General features: G+C 55.9%; 1 protein-coding gene across 2 annotated transcripts in view; it reads right to left on the bottom strand.

Annotated features, from left to right (window-relative positions):
• Window positions 1-21,325, bottom strand: part of PPP2R2C (protein phosphatase 2 regulatory subunit Bgamma) — a 101,915-nt gene extending 80,590 nt beyond the window's left edge. Inside the window, exon 1 of one of the 2 annotated variants that reach the window (XM_066385542.1) lies at window positions 21,037-21,325. In XM_066385542.1, coding sequence (XP_066241639.1) covers window positions 21,037-21,106 — 70 coding nt within the window. In that variant the 5' untranslated portion in view covers window positions 21,107-21,325. The other variant, XM_066385543.1, reaches the window with a different exon arrangement.
• Between the last annotated feature and the right edge of the window lie 703 nt (window positions 21,326-22,028).

Here is a 22,028-nt window from a genome sequence, read left to right as displayed (position 1 = left end):
TTTCTCCGGAAGCCGAATGCTGGGGGCTCTGATTTCCAGAGAAAGAGACAGTCCTGGGCGCAGGAACAGGGCTTCCAGGGGGCCGCGAGGACTGGGAGGCCGAGCATCCCGGTCCTCTAGCAGCGGCAGGGGCTGCGGAGAGAGCTACAGCAGCCCCGTTTCTGAGGGACCCCCTTCCTTCTCTGCCAGGAACTGCCCATCCTACTCAGCGCTGGGGGTGGAGTCTCCCAGCAGCAAAATTAGCTCTGGGGACACCCGGGGCGGTGGAAATAGCACTTGCTTTGGAGTCGGGCAGAGCTGGGCAGAACCTTAATTATGCCACCTTGCCGGCTGTGCAACCACGGGCAAGGAGCCTGACCTCTCTGAGCCTCAGTTTTCTCGTCCACTGCAGGCAGGGCTGGGGGGTGGGGAGTGGTGGAGATGAGGCCCAGGGTGCCTCTGGCCAGCACCCCGCACCTGTGTGACGGCACCTGTTCCACAAGCACTGGCTTCCCCCTGGCCTGCCACCAACACCCCGCCCCTTCCCAACTCAAACGCAGGGTCTGTCGTACTGGGCGAATGGCTCCCCCGTTCCTCCTCTGGGTCAGAGGAAAACCAAGCAATGGCTCAGGCGCCCTCCAGAGCTGGCCAAGTGCTCCAAGAGAAACGCCGGACGGTCGCACCACGGGTCAGCACAGGGGATTCCGGCCCTTCGGGCCTGCAGGATGCACACAGCGTCCGAGCCAGTAATGCAAGAGGGCAGGTTGGGAGCTGGCCAATGAGCCCAGGCCCCACCCCGGGCACGGTGCCCGCCCCGCAGCTCTGGGGGTGTAAGGAGGTCGCCGCAGACCTGAGCACAGGCTGGATCAAATCCCAGCCCATCCAGTTCAAGCTGGGAAGCCCCCGCCTCCCTCTCCTTGTCTGTCTGTCTGTCAGCTGGAGACAACGGTCTGCACACCACAGGGCGTCCCGAGCGTCGGCTGGGCCAGCTTCCGGCTGCACCTCCACACTGCCTGGCTCCGGAAGCCTCTCCCCACACTCCTGCTTCTCCTTAGATCCCAGAGCTCCCTCAGGGCCCCGTGTCTCCTGTATCCCAACACGCAGCAGGTTCTTCCGGGAAGCCCTCCTTGACTGCCCACCTCCTCTAGCCCAGCGCCTAGACTCCTCCCCACCACTGCCCCAGCAATGGCCCCTGATCCGTCTGTTCTTTTCCGGGACTCCTGTGGCACGGACCTCATCAGTCGTGTCCACAGCGTCCCAGGGTCACACAGCCAGTCACGAGCACCGCCTGGGCCTGCACAGCGGTCTGCAGGCCCCTGCATCACCTGTCACCCCCCAGCATGGCTCCCGATGAGGAGACAGCTACAGCGACCCCAACCCCCAAGTTGTCAGCCACTGCCCCAGTTTATCAGCTGCCACCCCCTTGTCCCCATATGGACATGCACCTGTACCCAAACGAGTGTCCCAATTCAGGGTTTTGAAAATCAGGTCATCTGCAGGGACGGTGCCATCAAAATGGTGTGTCTGGGGTCACAGGGTTGACCCCCAGGGCTCCCAGCTCCACCCTAACCAATCCCAAGGCCGGGACTCCGGGAGTCGCCATCGCTGAGTCTTTGTCATGAAGCTCGCGTGGGTCCTTGGGACCCAGCTGGACATCCCAGCCCAGGGGTCTCCTGAGGATAATTCACCCTCTGGCCCCGCCCAGATCAGGGCCCCCCTGGAAACACCGCAGGAGACCTCGGGGCTGTACTAGCCACAAGCCACACACACCCGCCTCCCCAAGGCACCCAGGCTGCCCTCCATGGTTACAGGGCGGGGTTGGGACTCAGGTGGGTCAGAGGGGAGGGTCAAGGCGTCAGAGTCACCCTGCCCTACCTTTTCCTGGGACGTTAACTAGCCTGGACGGGGCCGAGTGTGGCTTCCTCGTCCACGGTCCCACTGTCAGCAGAGAGACGAGCATCGGCTGGGACCTTCCTGAATGTCAGGGGCACCTGACACGTGACCTCAATCTGCCCTTGAAGAGACCCAAAGGGACATTCCTCTGGCCCCGAGTTAGAGATACAGAGGCTTCGAGAGGTCAATGCACACAGGGCAGTGGACGCAGAGAAAGGCGAGCCCCAGGGTACCCGGGTCCCTCTCAGTGCCCTCCCCCACTGCAGGTGTGAAAGCGCCAGGGACAAAGCAGGGGGGAGGGGCCCCCAAAGAGGACGGAGCGGAGTTCAAAGTCATCGGGGGAGCCCGCAGCATCTGGAACCAGCCCCGGCGCACCCCCGGCTCCGCCTCCTCCTGGCTCGGGGACGGGAGGTCGTAGCTTCTGGGAGCCTCAGTTTTCTCATCTGTAGAATGGGGAGAAGCCCCCGCACCTCGAGGACTGTTTACAATGCAGTGAGATGAGGTGCTGCAAGAACGAGGACACAACGGTTGGCAGGGTGGGCGGGGACCTCTGCCCACACCTCCTCCCTGGCTGGGGGGCGGGCGGCCCTTGGGAAGCCGGCCACTGGGCAGGGTGGGCGCCATGTCGTTCAGGCAAAGGCTGCAGCCCGCCGGCGCAGGGCGGGGTCTTTCCGCCCCTTCTCCCTCTTGCAAAACACCAAGACCACTCCTGTGACTAAGCTTTCTCCCAAGGGGGCCTCGTCTTTCAAAAGTATAACTTCCGTCCCAACATGGAGGTTACACTTCATGAACTATGCCAGACACCAAGGACAAACGGCGCACGGTCGCCCGTGAATGAGGTCCCTGGGAGAGGCAACTCACGGAGCCCGAAGGCAGCTCAGAGGTCAGTTACCGGGAGCGAGGGGAGGGTCCCCGTTTAATGGATACAGAGCTCCTGTCTGGAGCAATAAGAGTTTCGAAACGGCACAGCGGTGGCGGCTGTACACATTCTGAATGTAATCAGTGCCGCTTAAACATGGTTAAAATGGCAAATTTCGTGTTATGTCTATTTTACCACAATTTTTAGAAAATTAATTATGTGATATATCAAAAAACCACCGAGGTATGCACTTGAAATGGGTGAATTGCATGGTATGTAACTTATATCTCAGTAAAGTTGTTTCAAAAAAACAAAAAAAAAACTTAAGAGGTATGAGTCCCTGTCACCCCGGGGCCTCTGTCTGGCCAGGGTTTGGTAAATCAGGCTGAGCCAATCCACCTCGGCTGCACCCAGGGCACGCGCCCATTGTGACCTGTATCCAGGTGGGCGGTCCTTCCTCTAGCTCTGCATTGAGCCCCGCCCCTGTCTCCAGAAGAGAAGGACCTGAAGGTCGCTGCCTGGGACCAGCAGCGAAGATTCTAAGATGACTCTAAGGCTCGCCTCTCATTCCGACCGAGGTCAGAAGATCTTCCTGGGGGGAGCGGGGAGGGTAGGTGGGAGACAGACAAGCCCCAGATAGCCCTAGCTTCTCCCCAACTCTCTGAGACCGGCAGGTTCCTCTGCCCCATGAGCTCCCGGCTCCGGCTCTGTGGAGTGGGGACGATGGCAGCGTCTGCCTCAGGGACAATGCCCAGACACTTCCCACCTCCACAGAGCAGGGACTTGTGCATTCTCACTAAAAAACAGGGCGGCTTCCTTTCCTTCTGTCCAATTCCCTCAGTGAAAGGGCCCCCTCTTCCAGTGGGTGGGGGCCGTGTTCGCCAAAGGGTCATAATGGTTTCCAAAAAACCGCTCCCGCAGGGCTGAGCATACAAGATGCTCCAGGAGGTCGGCGTGGCCTCAGAGGCAAACTATGCTGAGTCCGCGAGGCAGAAAAGCCGGCCAGCTCGCCTGTGTCCCTACTGCAGCCCTCCACCCACCGAAGGGGCCCTGGCAAGACAGAAAGCCCCACCCTGGGCCACCATCCCCGATGTGGGCACCTCAGAGCATCACTGCAAGGAAGGAGTCAGGGGCCACAGACTGGCTGCCCCCGAACTGCCCCCTGTTGCATGAATAACTCCCGCATGGCACACACGCAGGGAGGCAGGTCTGCAGGGAATCGACTCCATCCCTAAGGAAAGATTTTCCTCACCTCCTGTTTTCTGTATATTTTCCTAGCTTTATTGAGATGTAACTGACATGTAACATTGTATACGTTTAAGGTATCCAACGGTGTTGATTAGATACACATCCATAGTGCAAGAGACCACCTGCAGTGTTAGCTAACACCTCCATGGGCTTACTCATTGCCACTTCTTTTTTGTAACGAGGCTATTTAAGACCTATTCTCTTAGCAATTTCCAAGTCCCGCAGTACAACGTCACACACTGTAATCACCACGCGGCACATCGGATCCTCAGACCCGCTGACAGTCCCAGGGGAAATCAGCTTCCAAGTCGTCCTCACCACTCAGGGAACATGTGACCGAAACCATCGTGGACCCTCTGACCATCCCGCCCACCAGCTTACCAGGGAGAAGAGCAAGACTTGTCCAGCCACGTCCTGCCCGAGTTCTTGACCCACAGAACCCAGAGGACACCATGAAATGGTTCTTGTCTTAAGTCACTAAGATTTAGAGTGGCTTGGTATGCAGTCAGAGTAACAGTTTACACTCCCGGGGTGACTTTGGGCATGCGATCCCCCACCTCTCTGAGGCTCCGTTTCCTGACACGTGGAAGGGGTGATCCCCACTGCCTCCCGGGGCAGGTGTGACGTTCCAACGAGATCATGGACATCGTGTCGTGACGCAGCGGCAGCCAAGGAAGGGCGGCTTCCCTTCTCATCACCATCACCGCTATTATTTTACCGTGAGGACAAGTCAGGCAGATGTCTCGGAGGCACAGCCAAAGCGTCACCACCCATCAGACACACATCAAGAGACGATGAACACAGCCATACGCCACCATGGGCTGGAGCTGAAATCAATCTCTCTTTTTTTTCTTTTTCTTTTTTTAAAGCCAGAGAGACAGAGACTGATGGGTTTGCTGTAATCTACAGATTCCTCCTGGCCTCATGATATACGTGGACTTCCTCTTTTATAGATCACCCAAACTAAAATTTTTGGTGATTTTTATTTTCTGTTCCACAGACATGATATTTGAATCTTTACTCAAGCCCTGAAGAACACTCCTACCCTTTCAGCAAGAAATCGTATTCCCAGAGAGCCTGAGTCAGGAATAACCAGAAATACAGGGACAGGGAGTTTCACGAGAAGGCTCATCACAGCTGAAAACACCCCAGAGTCGAGACATCGATGTCCAAGGCTAAGGAGGTGTGTGCGCCCTTGGCCCCCTGTTGCCTGCACCTACCGGCCTTTGACACACTCTTGTGTTGACCGAACACCACGAAAGGAGTTCAGCCTTCCTTCCGCCACCACACCCTGTGGCCTCCACCATCCCTGGACAACCTCCCCTTCCACAACCTTCACGCCCACTACCCATCTGCTGCCCGCACTGCGTGCCTCCCTGGGGTCTTTCATGCCTGCCCTAGAAGTGCTCTCACCCCCTCCACCTCCGCTCCAAACCCCTGACAACAGACATCTGCCCGCCCTCAGCTCCCCCCCCTTCCCTGCCCGGCTTGCCAAGGTCCCTTCTCCTCCAGCAGCCTGTTTTGCCAGTTCATCCACAGTGCCTGCCTAAGAGCTCCAAGACCCGCAAGTTCCCGCCCCAGCACCCCGTGCCGCTGCCCACACACCCCTGCTGCCTGGCCTGCCTTCTCCCCCAGCTCCCGCCTGCCCTGCTGGCCTGGCCGCTCCCTGCTCGGGACTCCGCGTCTCTGCCCATCTGCTCCCCTGACGAGGTCCCACTGCCTCCCAGTTCCCATCACACTGGGTTAGGATCACCTGCTTGCGTCTCCCTGGTTCCAGAGTTCTATTCCCACCCCACCCCCGCCTCCTGCACCCCTATCCCCCACCCCACCCCCCCACACACACAGGCCGCAGGCCATCAACCCCGGTCTAATGCATGAATCCGTACACAGCTTTTGAATCAATAATGACATCTCCGCACTGGACCATTATGCAGCCATTAAAATTGGTTTACTCAGAGTGTGTGATAACGTGGCGGTGAAATGTTTCCAGCATGTTAAATATCTGAAAGAGGACCAAACTGGATTTCCACGGCAATCCACAAGGGCGGTGGCAAGAAGGAGCTAGGACAAGATTGAAACAAAGTTCCGGGTGCACAGTGACATCAGGGGGCTGTTCCCACCCCTCCCTCCTCTATTCTACTGCGGCATTTTCAGACGTTCCTGTAATGAGATAAAATAAAAAGAGAAATAAAATCAGGATCTTCTCACAAGGAGCCTCTGAACATACACACGACTGAGCTCCCGGGGTCTGACACCACGGGCCAGGTGATGATGATGATGATGGATTGTGTTTTCACGGCTTCAGTAAAGAGCCGTACTGCTTCTCGGGGCCATCGACGAGTTCAGGGTTGCTTTCGTGGCCTTTCCCACGGAAGCCGGGGCGGGAACTCCCAGCCGGTGTGTGCAGGCCCGACTCCTTCAGCCAGTTCACTCCCTGATGGACTGTTCCCGGACCAGACAGGCCGGCTGGGGTCTGCACGGCGGGCAGAGCGGAGGGCTGGCAGGTGTCCTCCCTCGGTCATCCACAGGCCGGCTGGGGTCTCCACGGCAGGCAGAGCAGAGGGCTGGCAGGTGTCTCCCTCGGACATCCACAGGCCAGCTGGGGTCTGCACGGCGGGCAGAGCGGAGGGCTGGCAGGTGTCCTCCCTCGGTCATCCACAGGCCAGCTGGGGTCTGCACGGCGGGCAGAGCAGAGGGCTGGCAGGTGTCTCCCTCGGTCATCCACAGGCCGGCTGGGGTCTACACAGTGAGCAGAGCGGAGGGCTGGCAGGTGTCCTCCCTCGGTCATCCACAGGCCGGCTGGGGTCTGCACGGCGGGCAGAGCGGAGGGCTGGCAGGTGTCCTCCCTCGGTCATCCACAGGCCGGCTGGGGTCTGCACGGCGGGCAGAGCGGAGGGCTGGCAGGTGTCCTCCCTCGGACATCCACAGGCCGGCTGGGGTCTACATGGTGAGCAGAGCGGAGGGCTGGCAGGTGTCTCCCTCAGACATCCACAGGCTACCCAACCCGATCTCCGCAGTGAGGGGTTTGAGTTATTGAGCATTTTTGAGCCGTCGCCTTTAATAAGGAGAATATTGACTGCCACCCTCTAGCCAGGGTTTAAAACATCACCATGACCTTGACCTGTGGAGGACGGACCACACGGTGTGGACACCGCCCACTGGAATGAGTGCGGGGAGTTCTCTTGCTTCGGCGCAGGCGTGTGGGGATCCTAAAAAATGACCGTGGTCGCCGAAACCATCCCAAGCGACCTTCCTAGACAGTATGGGCATTCTGAATGTTCTGGGACCTTTCAATTTTCTTTTCAAGACATTAAAAATGCCCTTACTGGTTATAAACGTACTAGGGAACACAGAAATAGTAAGACCAATATTTATTTAGTACACAGTGACTCAGAACATTAGTAAGGGGACCAATCGTCCTCCTTCAGGGAGGACAGTCCTTCTTTTGTAAGTTCTGTCCTCCTTCAAAAAGTGTCCTCCTCCATGTCCTCCTTTTTGATATCGGAAGACTCATCTGTAAATGTCCGTATTCGATCAATGTAGAGTCGATCCATTGCGTGGGGTGTGACATATTTGCATCTAAACGAGTACTTTTTTCTTACGATTATTATTAAAAATTAATAGGCATGTAAGCATAATTACAATATAAAATATTACAAGTGTTTGTATTATGCATTTATCATATTATAGTGTATTATCGTTGCAATGAATAAAATGTTTCTCTTATTGACGATATTGTTTTCTTCCATTTATTTTTGTCCTCCTTTTCATTGTAAAAATGTTGGTCACCTTAACATTAGACATATCGAGAATGCCAGTCTTTATTTCTTCCTTTAAAATACATCGAGAGCAGTGTGGACAGCGCCGGCTTCTCCTGCTCGTCATGAAAGTCAGGACGCAGGCGAACCTCTGGTTCCCGCCTCAGAGGGTTGTCCTTTCAAGTCAAGATCAGTTCCAAGATTGTATCCACCGTGCTTTCAACACCCTGAAGTGTCTTCAAGAGAGATCCTTGCTGTGAAGTGTGTTTTTCCCCAGTGTCATTTCCTCGGGCACCGTCACTGTCTCCGTTATGCCCCCGGGGCCACATTCACATGTCCTCTGGCTTCGTCAGAGTCCCGAAGAGCAGCCACCTCACTCCAGGCTCTGTGATGTCCGCCCCCCGTCATTCCATTCAGATCTCTCTTCCAGCGTCATTGCTTTCCGTTCCTTGCTGAACGTCTCCGTTGTGGGCCAGTCCCTCCTTGGGTTTTCCATTTTTGTAACACGCCGCACGGTTTATCGCAGGAAGGTAAGGAGGCAACATTGTTGCACGCTTTGCTGTCCACACGTGAACAGAAGCGCAGTGACCCTCCGGCCGCAGATGTGGAAAGAAGTGACGGGGTTGTGAATCACGGGGCGATCTTTCACTCCCTCGGGGATCTGTGGACAGAAGGACTAGGGGCGAAGTCTGTCCCAGTGCAATAACTCCTTACCCGGGCAGCTGCAAGCAGACGGTGTGGGTGTGGAGCTGGCCTTATCTCACTGAGCCGTGGTAAGTGACACCGGCACCTACTGGATCTGTGCAAAGAGAAGGCTGTTTCTATTCCGGGGCTCTGGCCAGGGAAGATGTGGCATTTGGTTTAAAAAAAAAAAAAAGAATCTGGACTGGTCTGAGGTCAGATGAGAGGGTGTGCCATTTGTCCACGCACTTGGTCATTCAAACACACAGCCCAGCGCCGGGCAGGGACCAGGGGCTGAGTGGTGTACAGCAGGAGCAGCCGTGCCCAAGATGTGTACCCACTGACGCTGCATGGGACAGGGCTCCGGGCCTCTGTCCCGGAACAGCCTGCGCTCCAGGCCTGTCTCATGACCTGAGCTGGGTCACCCCTCCTGGCTGGGACTGGGCTCTTTAGCTCCAAGCAACGGCTAACACAGGCCCATGTAAGCAAGAAGGAAGTTACTGGAAGGCTCTGACGGAGTCACACAAGCAAGGAGAGCACCCCAGAGCCAGACAGGGGCCTCAGACAGAGCAGCACCTGGACAGGACTGGGGATTCTATTTCAGGAAGCCACGATTATTTCATTCATCTGTTCTAACAAGTCACCCCAAGATTCAGTGGCTTAAAGCAAACCATTTCTTTTGCTCATGAGCCTGCCGTCTTAGTGGGTGTCGGTGGGGACAGCATGAACCGGCTGCACAGACACCAGGGGACCCTCAGCTGGTGAGCGGTGAGGACAGGTCCTGGAAGGAGAGAGGGGCATGTCCCCATCAGCCTTCCAGACCCACCAGGCGACTGGGATCAGGATGTGGGTTAGGGACAATGTGGGTGGGGAGGGAGCAAGAGATTGTAATTCTTACCAAACAGGAGTGACTGCCTTCGGCAGCTTGAGGTCTGAAATGGGATGGATGGGTCTCAATCAGAAAGGACCAGAGAGACAGAACAGCCAACTACCAGTGCAGAACTTTGGGTCAAACCAGCCAACTAGAAGAAGACACTGCTGAGACACCTGGAGACGTAGCTAAGATGGGCCAGAATGCAGATGGGAAGGAACAAGCCCTCGTGCTGCCAGGCGGGACAGTGGTATCCGTGGGAAACGCCCCTCCCCTTCAGGGGTGCGCTGCAGGCGGGATGTCCCGGGTCCGCATTCAAATCCCTCAGCCCAAAGGACGGACGGGCACTTCATGAAGAAAGTAGAGCCAAACCTTGAGAGCGGTTCAAGCAAGGGGGTGGGCGAGGCACAAGCCCACAGATTGTGTCCTCAACTTTTGTACCCCTTTGAAAGTCTTCATAATAAGATGTTTTTGAAATTAGAAAAAATCCAAGGGCTGACAGGGACCAGGAAAGTAGCTCCCTTTTATAGACATGGATGCACAATGTGCACATTGTTTCACTTGGTAAAAAAAAAACTCAGGTTCATTTATCTAAAGAAAACAAAACACTAATTCAGAAAGATATATGCGCCCCTATATTCACTGCCTCGTTATTTACAATGGCCGAGATATGGAAGCCACCTAGGTGTTCAATAGATGAATGGATAAAGAAGTGTGTGTGTGGAAGGGCCATGAAAAAGAACTAAATCTTGCTGTTTGTGACAATATGCATAGACCTAGAGGCTCCTGCGCTAAGTCAGAGAAAGACACACACTGTATCATTTCGCTTGTCTGTGCAATCTAAAAAAGGAAAAGACCGAAACAAATGAACCAACAGAACAAACAGAGTCATAGATACAGAAAAACTGATAGTTTCTAGAGGGTTGAACGGCTAGGAGACAAAAAGGTAGTTGTAACATAAGTCACCGGGATAAAATGTAGCGCATAGCGAATGAAGTCCATAACATCCCAATAACTTTGCAGGGCAACGGAGAGCGGACATTTTGTACATTTTGTACGGTGTATAATATAAATGTGAAGTCTCATGTTGTACACCTGAAACTAATATAATGTATGTCAACTATACTTTAATTTAAAAAGAGCTTTACATTCCAGAATGACAATTAGGCGTGGAAAAAATAAATGAATAAAAAGCCCAGGTGGCTGTCGGTCCTGTCTCGGGGTTGCGCAGGAGGGCCCTGGTTCAGAGGCTGCAGAACCCGCAATATCTCACAGCTGCCCCAGGACCCAGCCCCAGGCCACAGGGCTGCAGCCTCTGCAGAGCAGGGGAAGCAGGAGGCCAGGCCTACCCAGAGGAGGCGCTGAACCCTGCAGTTGGAGATCCCATCCCTGCTTGGGGCAACCGGGACCTCTGAGCCGCCTTTGTTCTGCCTCCATGGACCATTCAGCCCCGGGTTCTGGAGGACAATGGTCCCCGCTGTGCAAGAAGGCAGGGTCCATCCTGGGCAGCACAGTGGGGACCAGGTGGGCCCTGTTCCCCAGGCAGGCAGACAGGCAAGTGCCTCCTGGGCTCAGTGGGAGGAGCCTGGACTCTGCTAGGGGACAAGGACATGTCACTTTGCACAGGCTGGTCGCTCCTGCCTGAAATATTCTAGACTGCTGTGTCCCTTAGACGTTGGTGAACCTGGGGCCTCGGGACTCAGCTCTCCCTTCCTTCCTCTCACCCCACCCTCACTCCCGCTGCGGAGCACACAGTGGGCACTCCAGAAGCAGTTGTTGAATGAATGAGCGACGACGGCAACGACCCTGCTACTCAACACTACACAGCCAGTACCTAACGTCCCCCCTGGCAAATGCAGGGGCAGGGGGAGGGGGCGGCACTAAATGTCTATTGAACAGAAGTGAAGAGAATGTTCAACCTCATTGGTATTCAGACAGGAATTAAAACAAATATCTTCCATCCATGATATTTGCAAAGGTCAAACAAATTAGAATACCTAATGCTGAGCAGCACATGATAAATAAAATAAGAGAAACTTTCTGGAGAGTAATTTGGCAACACGTGTCAGGAAAATTAAAGATGGCTCACAGTTTTTACACAAAATGGTATGGACAGGACTCTCTCTTTAAAAAAATGATTCCAGCTAGACCAGGCAGTGGCACAGTGGATAGAGCGTCAGACTGGGATGTGGAGGACCCAGGTTCGAGACCCTGAGGGTGCCAGCCTGAGTGCAGGCTCATCTGGTTTGAGCAAGGCTCACCAGCTTGAGCCCAAGGTCGCTGGCTCAAGCAAGGGGTTACTCAGTCTGCTGTAGCCCCCTGGTCAAGGCACATATGAGAAATCAATCAATGAACAACTAAGGAGCGACAATGAAGAATTGATGGGCTGTGCTCTTCCTGTGATAGATGTGTCTCATCTCTCTCCCTTTCTGTCTGTCCCTATCTATCCCTCTCTCTGACTTTCTCTGTCTCTGCCACACACACAAAAAAGAAAAGAAAATGATTCCAGCCCTGGCCAGTTGGCTCAGTGGTAGAGTGTTGGCCTAGTGTGTGGAAGTCCCAGGTTCAATTCCCAGCCAGGGCACACAGGAGAAGCGCCCATCTGCTTCTCCACCCTCTCCTTTCTCTCTGTCTCTCTCTTCCCCTCCCACAGCCAAGGCTCCATTGGAGCAAAGTTGGCCCAGGCGCTGAGGATGGCTCCATGCCTCACCCCCACCCACACCCTCACCTCTGGCACTAGAATGGCTCTGGTTGCAATGGAGCAATGCCCCAGATGGGCAGAGCATAGCACCCTGGTGGGCATGCTGGGTGGATCCCGGTCGGGGGCATAAGGAAGTCTGTCCATCTGCCTCCCCACTTCTAACTTCAGAGAAATACAAAAAAGAAAAAAAAAAGATTCCTAGATCTGGGGGACGGGTGGGAGTAGGGAGTCTTCATACACAAGTAGTGTTCACTCACTCAGTGTTGGTTATAAAAGAAAAGATTTAAAAAGAAAAAAAAAGCAACCTAATTACCCAACAATCGGGGATGATTAAGTAAATGAAGGCACATCTATCACAGGAAGAGCACAGCCTGTAATGGACGCTCCTCCTGCTAGGACTTGAGAGCACAGAAATCTGCTTTATTAAGGGTGAACTTGGAGGGGAGGGGGGATGAGCTGGGGACTCCTACTCCACTGCCCCTCCCCTCGGGCCCCTGGGGAGAGACCGGTACAAAGGCTGGACTCTAACATGGGAGAACTCAGAGCCCCTTCTTAGAAGAGTGGCCAGGTAAGGCACCTCCTCCATGAATACTGTAACCCCGCCCAATAGGGAAAAGTTGCCCAATGGATGACAGGCTCTTACCATTTCCACCAATCACAAAAGCCAAGGGGGTGGGAGGCAGGCCAAGGATTACACCTTCCCAAGAGGTCCCCCCCTTCCCCCTACAGCACACTAGGGACATCTGCTATAAAATTTGTGGGGCCCAGCACAAAAGGAACATGCAGAGCCCCTCATTCAAAAAGCAGGGGGTACTAAAACAGCCTGACCAGGCAGTGGCACAGTGGACAGAGCGTTGGACTGGGACACAGAGGACCCAGGTTCGAAACCCTGAGGTTGCTGGCTTGATCATGGGCTCATTGGCTTGAGCACAAGGTCGCTGGCTTGAGCGTGGGCTCATCTGGTTTGAGCAAGGCTCACCAGGTTGAGCCCAAGGTCACTGGCTTGAGCAAGGGGTCACTCGGTCTGCTGTAGCCTCCCAGTCATCAATGAACAACTCAGGTGCCGCAACAAAGAACTGATGCTTCTCGTCTCTCTCCCTTCCTGTCTGTCTGTCCCTATCCATCCCTCTCTCTGCCTTTCTATCTCATTTATTATCATGACTTGTCACGGTGTTATTTACTTGCTATTTATTACCAATTGAAATAAAGGGAGAAAAGTAAAAATCACTGGCATGAATTTTATCGCTCATCATTCTGTGGCGCGATTCCAGGTTTAAATGGACATATAAGAGCCCTGAGCTGGCTGGCGTGCAGGCTCGCTGAGATACCGGGTTTGCATCTGGGAACCCGCACGTGCGTGGGCGCTTTGATCTCCCAGAGCGGTGGTAACGACGCTCAAAACCAGCGCGTCTGTTTTTATTCCATTTACTTTGAGGCTCACGCATTCTACACCCACTTCGACCCCGGCTTGGGGATGGATAAGGGCAGAGAGGAAGAGGAACCGTGGTGGCCCTGTCTCCCACGGGCGGCGGCGGCATTTTCAGCATCAGTGATCAGCTGACACAGGGGAGTACCATGAGCAAGAAAGGCTGTGATCGGGTTCCTTGCTCCTTGGTGCTTTTTAGAATGTCACTGCCTCCTCTCTGCATTCAAAATGCGTTCTGGTTCCCAGAGAAAGCGTGGCCTGTCTGGGCTGTCAGCGCCCCTGCTCACGCCATCAGGGGCATGCTGCATTCTGACCGCCCCGCTGTGCGTGGGAGCGCAGCCGCACTCCCGAGTGAACGCCAGGGGAGTGTGCCGTGGGAGCTGCGCGAGGAACAGCGGGAACGCTCGCTGCACGTGCACCCGCTCCACCGTCCCATCAGACATCACTTACAAAACAGGGACTCGGAGATAAAATTACTCAAAACTTCAAGACGGTAACAGCAGAGCATCTGGCCAAGCACGGGGTCCTTCTGAGTGTGGGGTCCTACAGGACTGCATGAGGGGCGGGGAGTGTGAAGCCAGCCCTGTATGTAGCAAAGCACTGGAAAATCCTTACAACCTCACGCCTCATTAGAAAAGTAGCCTTCAAAGTGGTTTCCATCGGGAGAGTACAGCTTTTATAAAAGCGGAATGGACATTTTACAAAAGACTGGAAGGAACTAAGTGGGAACAGAGTATCTTTGTGCAGGACTGCAGGCTGCTCCTTCCTGTTGGTCTGCGTTGTTACTCTGTCACCCTGTCTCTGAAGCCCCTGACTTTTCCAGACAGTTCCCAGTTCTAAGACTTCAAACACCTTTTACAGAAACATCCCTTTAGCTCTGGGGACTCTCAAGATAAAAACCAAACACCGAAGCACGTATAAACAACCAGGAGATGATGTGGAAACACTTACTAGAATTCGATTTCCATCTTGCAGAAAGAAAATGAGAAAACCCCTACTCCGTGACGGCACCAACCTTTAAGTTAGGGCTAATTAACAGTAAGTGAGCCTGTGGCTTAGTGAGGGAGGTGCGACAGCAGTAACCCCTTCGCAAGGGGACACCTTTCACATCTCTAGGTCTTTGCTCCTTACAGCCTTGTGACAACCCAGGGCTCTGTGTAGGGGAGCAGTGTAGGGAAACTGAGGCTCAGAGAGGAAATGCGCTTTGGCGGAGAGCACCCAAAGGTGTCCTATCGCCACCCCTGTCCTCCCCACCCCCCCACCCTTAAAATGGAGACAACACGGGTCTGTAAAACCCCGGGGAAGCTTACCCAAGTGACACTCCTGATTGGAGGCAAAAGGAGCAGAGATCTGAGCAGTGAACATCCTGACTTTCCAAAGTCAAAGGTTGGTTCTCCCCACGCTCCCTCTGGGCTGGCTTTAGGGCCACTGTCACAGGCAATGCCCCCTCTTAGCCCTGGTGTCCCTGTTGAGTAGGAATGGACTTGGGTGGCCAGTCTGTCAACAGCTCTGAGGCCCCGTCTGACTCTGACCCCTGAAGCGCAAACATCATTGTGAGTGGTGGACAATATTTATGAAATACGGACGGTGCCTCAGGCCCCGGGCTAGGCACATTCCCATACACCGAGCCATTGAGTGCCATGAGTTCGCCGAGAGCATTGCTTTCGCCAAGCAGGGCGGGGAGTTCGTGGAGAGGAGGGTACCACATCCAACAACTGGGCGTCCCTCGCTTCACATGATCTAGGCGACAATCCACAGAAGAAACGAAGTCTCAGAGAGACCGACAGGCCTGCCCGGGTTAGGGACCGGAGCCAGACCCACTGAACGTGGGTCTCCCGACTCCAGATCTTGGGTCTCTCATTTGGTTGGAAACACGGGCTCAGTGGTCCTACCAGGAAGGGGCACCGGAACTGGAAACTTTGATTTGAATCCAGTTAAAGAGCTCCAACACAATTCCTACGACAGAAAGCAAAGCAATCAAAACCCTTCTGGGGCCTGACCTGTGGTGGCGCAGTGGATAAAGCGACAACCTGGAAACGCTGAGGTTGCTGGTTCAAAACCCTGGGCTTGCCTGGTCAAGGCACATATGGGAGTTGATGCTTCCTGCTCCTCCCCCCTTCTCTCTCTCTCTCTCCCCTCTCTATAATGAATAAAGTCTTTAAAAAAAAAAAATTAAAAAAAAAAAAAAACCCTTCTGGGATGTCTGTCTCTCGAATTCCGGTGGCAAGTGACAAGGCAGCTTCCCGGGTTTCCGGAAGACCAGTTAACAGCGGTCAGCGTAGGGTGCCGCTGGCTGCAAGTAACAGAGACTAGGCCTAAAGTCTGAAATGCACCAGCTCCTGGAACAGAAGTGAGTGGCCACCGGGCCTGGTTCATCCAGAGAATCACAGATGTCACTGGCATCCCCAGTTCTCACTCCCTCTCTGCCCTGCCGTCAACAGTGTTGTTGGCTTAAGACTTTCTGCCTTCCTGGTCTCCAGGAGGCTGGTGGCAACAATGGACACTTCCAAGTTCCACCACAGGACGGGGACTGGCTTCCTGCAGCTCTCTCTACTGTCCACCTGCCCTCCAGGACGGCTGCCTTGTCTAACCTGGAACCAGTCAGCACAAGGGAGATGGGGGCACCCTCGGACCACACTGGCCCAGGCCATGGCCACAGGTCTCTTGCTGGGAACCACCCATGTTCTCAGAGGGGTGAGGACACTAACTGTTCAGAAGAGCAGCCACAATACAGACCACAGGGGTACAAATTTGGCTGAATGCTGGGTCTTCCACAAAAAGCACACTCACACACACACAGGGTGGACTGGGTTTGGGCAGAACACTGGCGTTATCCAGGGCATGGGTTCAAAACGTGAAGATAGCTTCACGGGGTAGCAATGGCCCAAAGGCTGAATGGAGAGAAGCCAGTGCCCCTTCCTGACCTCATCTATTCCTGAGCAAGTCACTTCCCTCCTCTGAGCTCTCCCTTCCTGCCCTCTACATAAAACCAGGATCACTCTGCAGAGATAAACTGATTACTCTGAAGCCATGTGGCACACACAAGGATGCCAAGGACACGAGGTTAGAGAAACAGAGAGATGTTTCTTTCCATGGATGAAAGAGGCATGGGCCAGCCCTGGCCTACTGCTCAGGGGTAGAGCATTGATCTGGTATGTGGATGTCCCAGGTTCGATTCCCAGTCTGAGCACACAGGAGAAGCGCCCACCTGCTTCTCCACCCCTCCCCCTCTCGCTTCTCTATTTCTCTCTCTCTCTTCCCCTCCTGCAGCCATGGCTCAATTGGAGTGAGTTGGCCCTGAGTGCTGAGGATGTCTTCATGGCCTCTGCCTCAGACATTAAAAAGAGCTTGGTTGCAGAACAACAGAGCAACACCCCTGATAGGAAGAGCATTGCCCCCTAGTGGGCTTGCCAGGTGGATCCCAGTCTGGGCACATGTGGGAGTCTGTCTCTGCCTCCCTTTCTCTCACTGAAAAGAGGAAAAAAAGAAAAAGAGAAAGTGAGAGGCATGTGCCTATAACAGAGTTTGCAAGCAGAGATGCTGGAGGGAGGGACAGCTGTGGACCCAGCAGAAAGGTATGCCCCCAAAGTGCAGTACCCATCAGGCATCTGGAAGTGACTGTGGCTTCCCAAAGAGACCAGCCACCAATGGCCACCTCCCCTGGCTGTTAGCTCCCATGTCTGGTCCACCACTGCCTGCCCGCAGCCAGACCCAGAGGAGGCAGTGCTGGGTAAATGCGGCCATGTGGAGGATGGAGCTATGCTGTCAATCCAGTCCAGCCCAAAAACGCCTACTGAACACACCCTACAGTTGAGCCTGGGGCTGCAGCCAGAGAGCAGAGCCAGGGAGAGAGTCTTTCCTGGGGCCACATCTGGCTCTTGATAAAATTCTAAAGAGACTTCCTGGCATTCTCTTACCTTTAGGACCCCTGTAGGGCCCAGGTCCCTGCATTGCCCTAACAGCCTCAACTGCAACAACCCTCTCTCCCACACCCACCCAACCTTGAAAAGTTCTCTGTGCCCCAAGGTGACCTGCACCTATGCCCAACCCTCAGCCCCCAATCAGCTGAGCTAAGCCAAGAATTAGGGAAACAAAAAACTGCTCTGTTTCACACTAAATTGTGAATGACTAACAAAACCTAAGTGCTTTCCCCAGGTACTTGAGATCTGGAGAACAAGAGACTCAGAAACATAAGCAGGACTCCCACTGGTGAAGATGGCATTTAACTTGAGATGCAAAGGATAAGAAGCAATCAGCCATGAGAAGCGTAGCTGTTCGCGTAGAGGACACAGCCAGTGCAAATGCCCAGAAAAAAGAAAAATGGCCCGCTTGAGCGACAGGAAGCGAGTCGGAGCCACTGGGGTGCACTGAAGGAGTGTTTGTGAACCAAGTGACCAGGTAGAACAGGCATCTGTACACCTGGGTCTTTTCAAACTCCCAGCATCCACTATTTGCTCATGAAGCTCTTACAAGAACAAGACTTCGCCCTGGCCGGTTGGCTCAGTGGTAGAGCGTCGGCCTGGCGTGCAGAAGTCCCGGGTTCGATTCCCAGCCAGGGCACACAGGAGAAGCGCCCATCTGCTTCTCCACCCCTCCCCCTCTCCTTCCTCTCTGTCTCTCTCTTTCCCTCCCGCAGCCAAAGCTCCATTGGAGCAAAAGATGGCCCAGGCGCTGGGGATGGCTCCTTGGCCTCTGCCCCAGGCACTAGAGTGGCTCTGGTCGCAACAGAGCGACGCCCGGGAGGGGCAGAGCATCGCCCCCTGGTGGGCAGAGTGTCGCCCCCTGGTGGGCGTGCCGGGTGGATCCCGGTCAGGCGCATGCGGGAGTCTGTCTGACTGTCTCTCCCCGTTTCCAGCTTCAGAAAAATACAAAAAAAAAAAAAAAAAAGAACAAGACTTCTACATTTTAATGGCACTGTTTATTAAATGCTTCTAACAGACCGATGCTGGGTTGAGTGCTTTCTGTATTAGCATAATCGCTGATTGTCCCAACAACCCGGTAAATCCTTAGTATTTCTCCCTTTACAAAGGAAGACAGCGCAGTTCAGAAAGAGTTAGTAACTTGTCCGAGGTTGTGCAGCATGGGAGGAATCAGAAGCAGGGAGTTGAACACCAGCCACTCTGACATCCAAGTCTGTGACCACGCTGTGCTCTGAGCACAAAACGCAAGCAAGATGCAATGGTGGGAACACCAGCGTTCTTGCAGGGAGGCCGGAAATCTCACTGAATTCTAATTCTAATTCTAATAATTATTGCTACTGCTTCCTCTGCTAGACCCTGTCCCCTGCTCCCCACCCCCGGAGGGCAGGAGCTCCTGCTTTTGCCCCTCTCTGCCTCCCTAGCACCTGAGCCCTATGCCCTACAAGCAACTGGAACTCAGTCTGGGGTGCGGACAAAGGCCGAGACTCGGTTTCTTCATCTATAACACGGGGATGAGAGGAATATGTGGATGGTGTGGGAGGCCCCAGAGCATCACGGGAACTCAACATACTCTAGCTGCCAGCTAACAATCTCTAATTCCCAGGTGACTCCTCCACCTACTATCTCTCCTGACCCTCCCAGAAACCCCAAGTCCTGTAGGCAGAATGACATTGGTCACGCCCATTTTACATATAGGGAAACTGACAGGGTGAGAGGAGCCTCTGCAACATCACAGGACTTCCTTCTCGAACACGGGCTGCCAAGGGGCAGGATCTCCGTTCAGTCGCCAGGGCTAAAACAGGGACTGGCACGCAGTAGGTGCTCGGTGACTGCTGCTCATGAATGGACAGGAGCTCAGAACCATCACTCCTTCAACTCTGCGCTTGCCCTGCCTACGAGCTGGTGCCTGTGTGAAAGAGGGGGGCAGACAGGCTGGAGAAGGAGTTCAGGTTTGCAAATGTCCCCTATGGGTCAGGCGGGGTGCTTTTTACTCTTCTTAATCACTAAGCTGTGTGCGCCATCCCATCATCCTTCACGTGGAGATGGGAAAACGGAGGCTTCCTCCAGAAAGCGAGGCCAGAGTGACCTGCCAAGATCCCCTCACTTGGCCAGAGCCAGACCACTGGGGCACCTGCCAGCAACCCAGAGGCCTTCCACCCTCTGCCACTCAGCAGGCTGGGAGCAGACAGAACACCCGGACACACATACGCTGATCTCTCCACAGCTTCACCAAGACAAGCACAAAGGGCTGCTTTTAGCTCCCTGGGCCCCAGAAAGCCCTCGCCGGGGCAGAGCCCCGCACCCAGCCCTGGGCAGCCCAGCCCTCTACACACACACACACACACACACACACACACACACACTCACACCCATCGGCAAACCATGACTCAGCGGTTCTCTGGCAGGGAGCGGGCGTGCTACCCACAGCATCCCCCGGCCCAGGTTACACACCCAGCCTCTGCTCCCGGGGTCAGCACGCCCTAGGAGCCCGCCCTGCCCTGCGTGGGCCCAGCACACCCCCGGCCTCCGCAGGGTTCTGCTACCAGTTCGGCTCCATTTCCGGGGGAGCCAGGCAGCAACGCGGCGGCCACCACCCGGAGTCGAGTCACCGTCGCTGCTCCGGAGCCCACATGGGTTCCCCGACACGGGCACCCAGGCGCACCAGCCCCGCGGCACGCCGTGACCAGGGTCCCTCCCCCTGGGGCACCCATCAGGGACTTCTTGCTAAAAACCCACAAACACTTCTGCACGTAGCCCAGCAGCCCTTAGGAGAGATGCAGATAGTCCCTAAACCCAGGAGCGTCTCCGGCACGCGTCCCCACCGCGGCAAGGTGACACCTCGCGCTAGCTCTCCCCATCTTGAATCCCGCTTCACTCCTCAGGTCCCCGGGTGCATCCCGGGAGCTGTCCCACCACCGTTCCCTGGGCAAGGTGGAGGTGGCGCTGGGGGGACCCTAGGAAGTTACTGGCCTATGAGAGGCGTTGACCTTCCAAATTCCACCAGCCTCCGGGCGGGGCTGGGCTTGGGCTTGTAGGGCCATTTTAGGGGATTTCAAATGCAGGGCCCCTTTGGGGTGGCATGTCCCACTTTTTTTTTTTCAAATTCTGACAGTTTGGGGCCAGCTGCTTCTGTCTCAGTATAACTCACCAGGAATAAAAGACCAACCCCAAACCAGCCGCCTTCTCCCACCCACTAAGGGCCCTGCCTCTGGAGGCACAGGGAGGGGCGGAGGACAGCGAGCCGCTCCCGGGAATCTGCCAGTGGGTGTTTTTTTTTTTCTGGGTCCCTTGTCGTCTCCAGGGAGTGGGCAGCCTAGAAAATTCTGCGGGCTTTGGGCAGGGCTGAAATGGCAAATCCAGGCTTCTAAACCATTAAATTTCCCCAGGATTTCACCACCTTAGCTGCAGGAATGGCCTTTTTAAAAATGATAGCCAAGGCCGATCCAGGATGCCACCAGGCCTGGGGGTGGAAAGCCGCCTGCCCGAGGGCGGCGCTGAGGAGGGCGCTGCCCTGTCGAGCGGCTGGGCAGCGGCGGCCGGTGCCATGGGGCTCCCTCCCTCCGGGACCCGGGGTGGGGTGGGGTAGGGCGGGGGGGACACGACACACAGCGCGCGGTCCAAACCTTCGGAGGGCATTCGGTGCGACGGCATCCCCACGCCGCGGCCGGCCGGAGGGGGCCTCAGACAACACGTACGTTACCTTCAGTCACATAGCTGTGGTCCCGCAGGAAGCTGTGGTTAATTTTCCGCGTGTCCGTGTCCTCGCCCATTGAAGGCCGTGCCCGGTGCCCTGGGCATGCCCTGCCGCCGCACACCGTTGCAATCCGCAGAGGTCGCGCCGGGCGCGCGGGCCATGCCGCCGCAGCCTAGCAGGGGTGCGGGCCGCCGGGGCCCCGGGGGGCGGACATAGCGGCCGGGGGCGGCCGGGGACAGGCGAGGGCGGGCGCCGCGGTCAGGCGAGCGCGCGGCGGGCGGGCGGCGGCCGCGGGTGGGGGGCGGGCCGGGGCCCGGGTGCGCATCCCGGCCGGTGCGCGCTGCGTCCGTGCGCCCGGCGGCGGCGGCCTGCTGCCGGGGCGCCTGGCTGCGGCGGCGGCGGCGGCGGCAGGGGACGCGCGCGGCGCTGCGCCGACCGAGCCGGGGCCGAGCCGGGCTGCGCGGGCTGGGGCCGCTGCTGCTGCCGCTGTCGCAGGCCCCTCCCTCGCGCCGCCCGCTCCTCCGCCCCCGCGGCCCGCCGCCCGCCGAGCGCCGGCCGCCCAGCACCCTGCAGGTGGAGCCGCGCCCCGGCAGAGACGACACCTCGGCGCTCCGGCCCTCACGGGCGGTGGGCACCCTTGGTGTCCGGGTGCGCCTGCGGGGGAGGAAGAAAGGAGATGGCCAGCTTGGGGAGGTGGCGCTGGTCAGCTGCGCTTTGAGGGGGCACCTTGAGTGCCCAGGTGCTGCAATTATGAAAGAGATGACCAATTGGAGGGGGATTAGAAGAGGGGAGGGCAGGTGGGTAGCTTGCCGAGGGCAGCGATCAGAAAAACAGGGAGAGGGAGGAGGAGTACAGGGTCCCCTTCATTGGTACACGAGGTGGATAGGACACGTTCTGAGGGCCCCCTGGAGGGTGGGAGACATACTGGGGGAAGAGGAGCGGGGAGGGTCAACACTCTACAAAGTAAAGCTCTGGATGAGATGGCTGGGGGTAGTTGG

The sequence above is a fragment of the Saccopteryx leptura genome, chromosome 5 (genome assembly GCF_036850995.1).
Source record: "Saccopteryx leptura isolate mSacLep1 chromosome 5, mSacLep1_pri_phased_curated, whole genome shotgun sequence".
In the NCBI taxonomy this organism is placed as follows: Eukaryota; Metazoa; Chordata; class Mammalia; order Chiroptera; family Emballonuridae; genus Saccopteryx; species Saccopteryx leptura.
The sequence above is the reverse complement of the archived record's forward strand: the minus strand, read 5'-3'. Positions and strand labels throughout refer to the sequence as shown.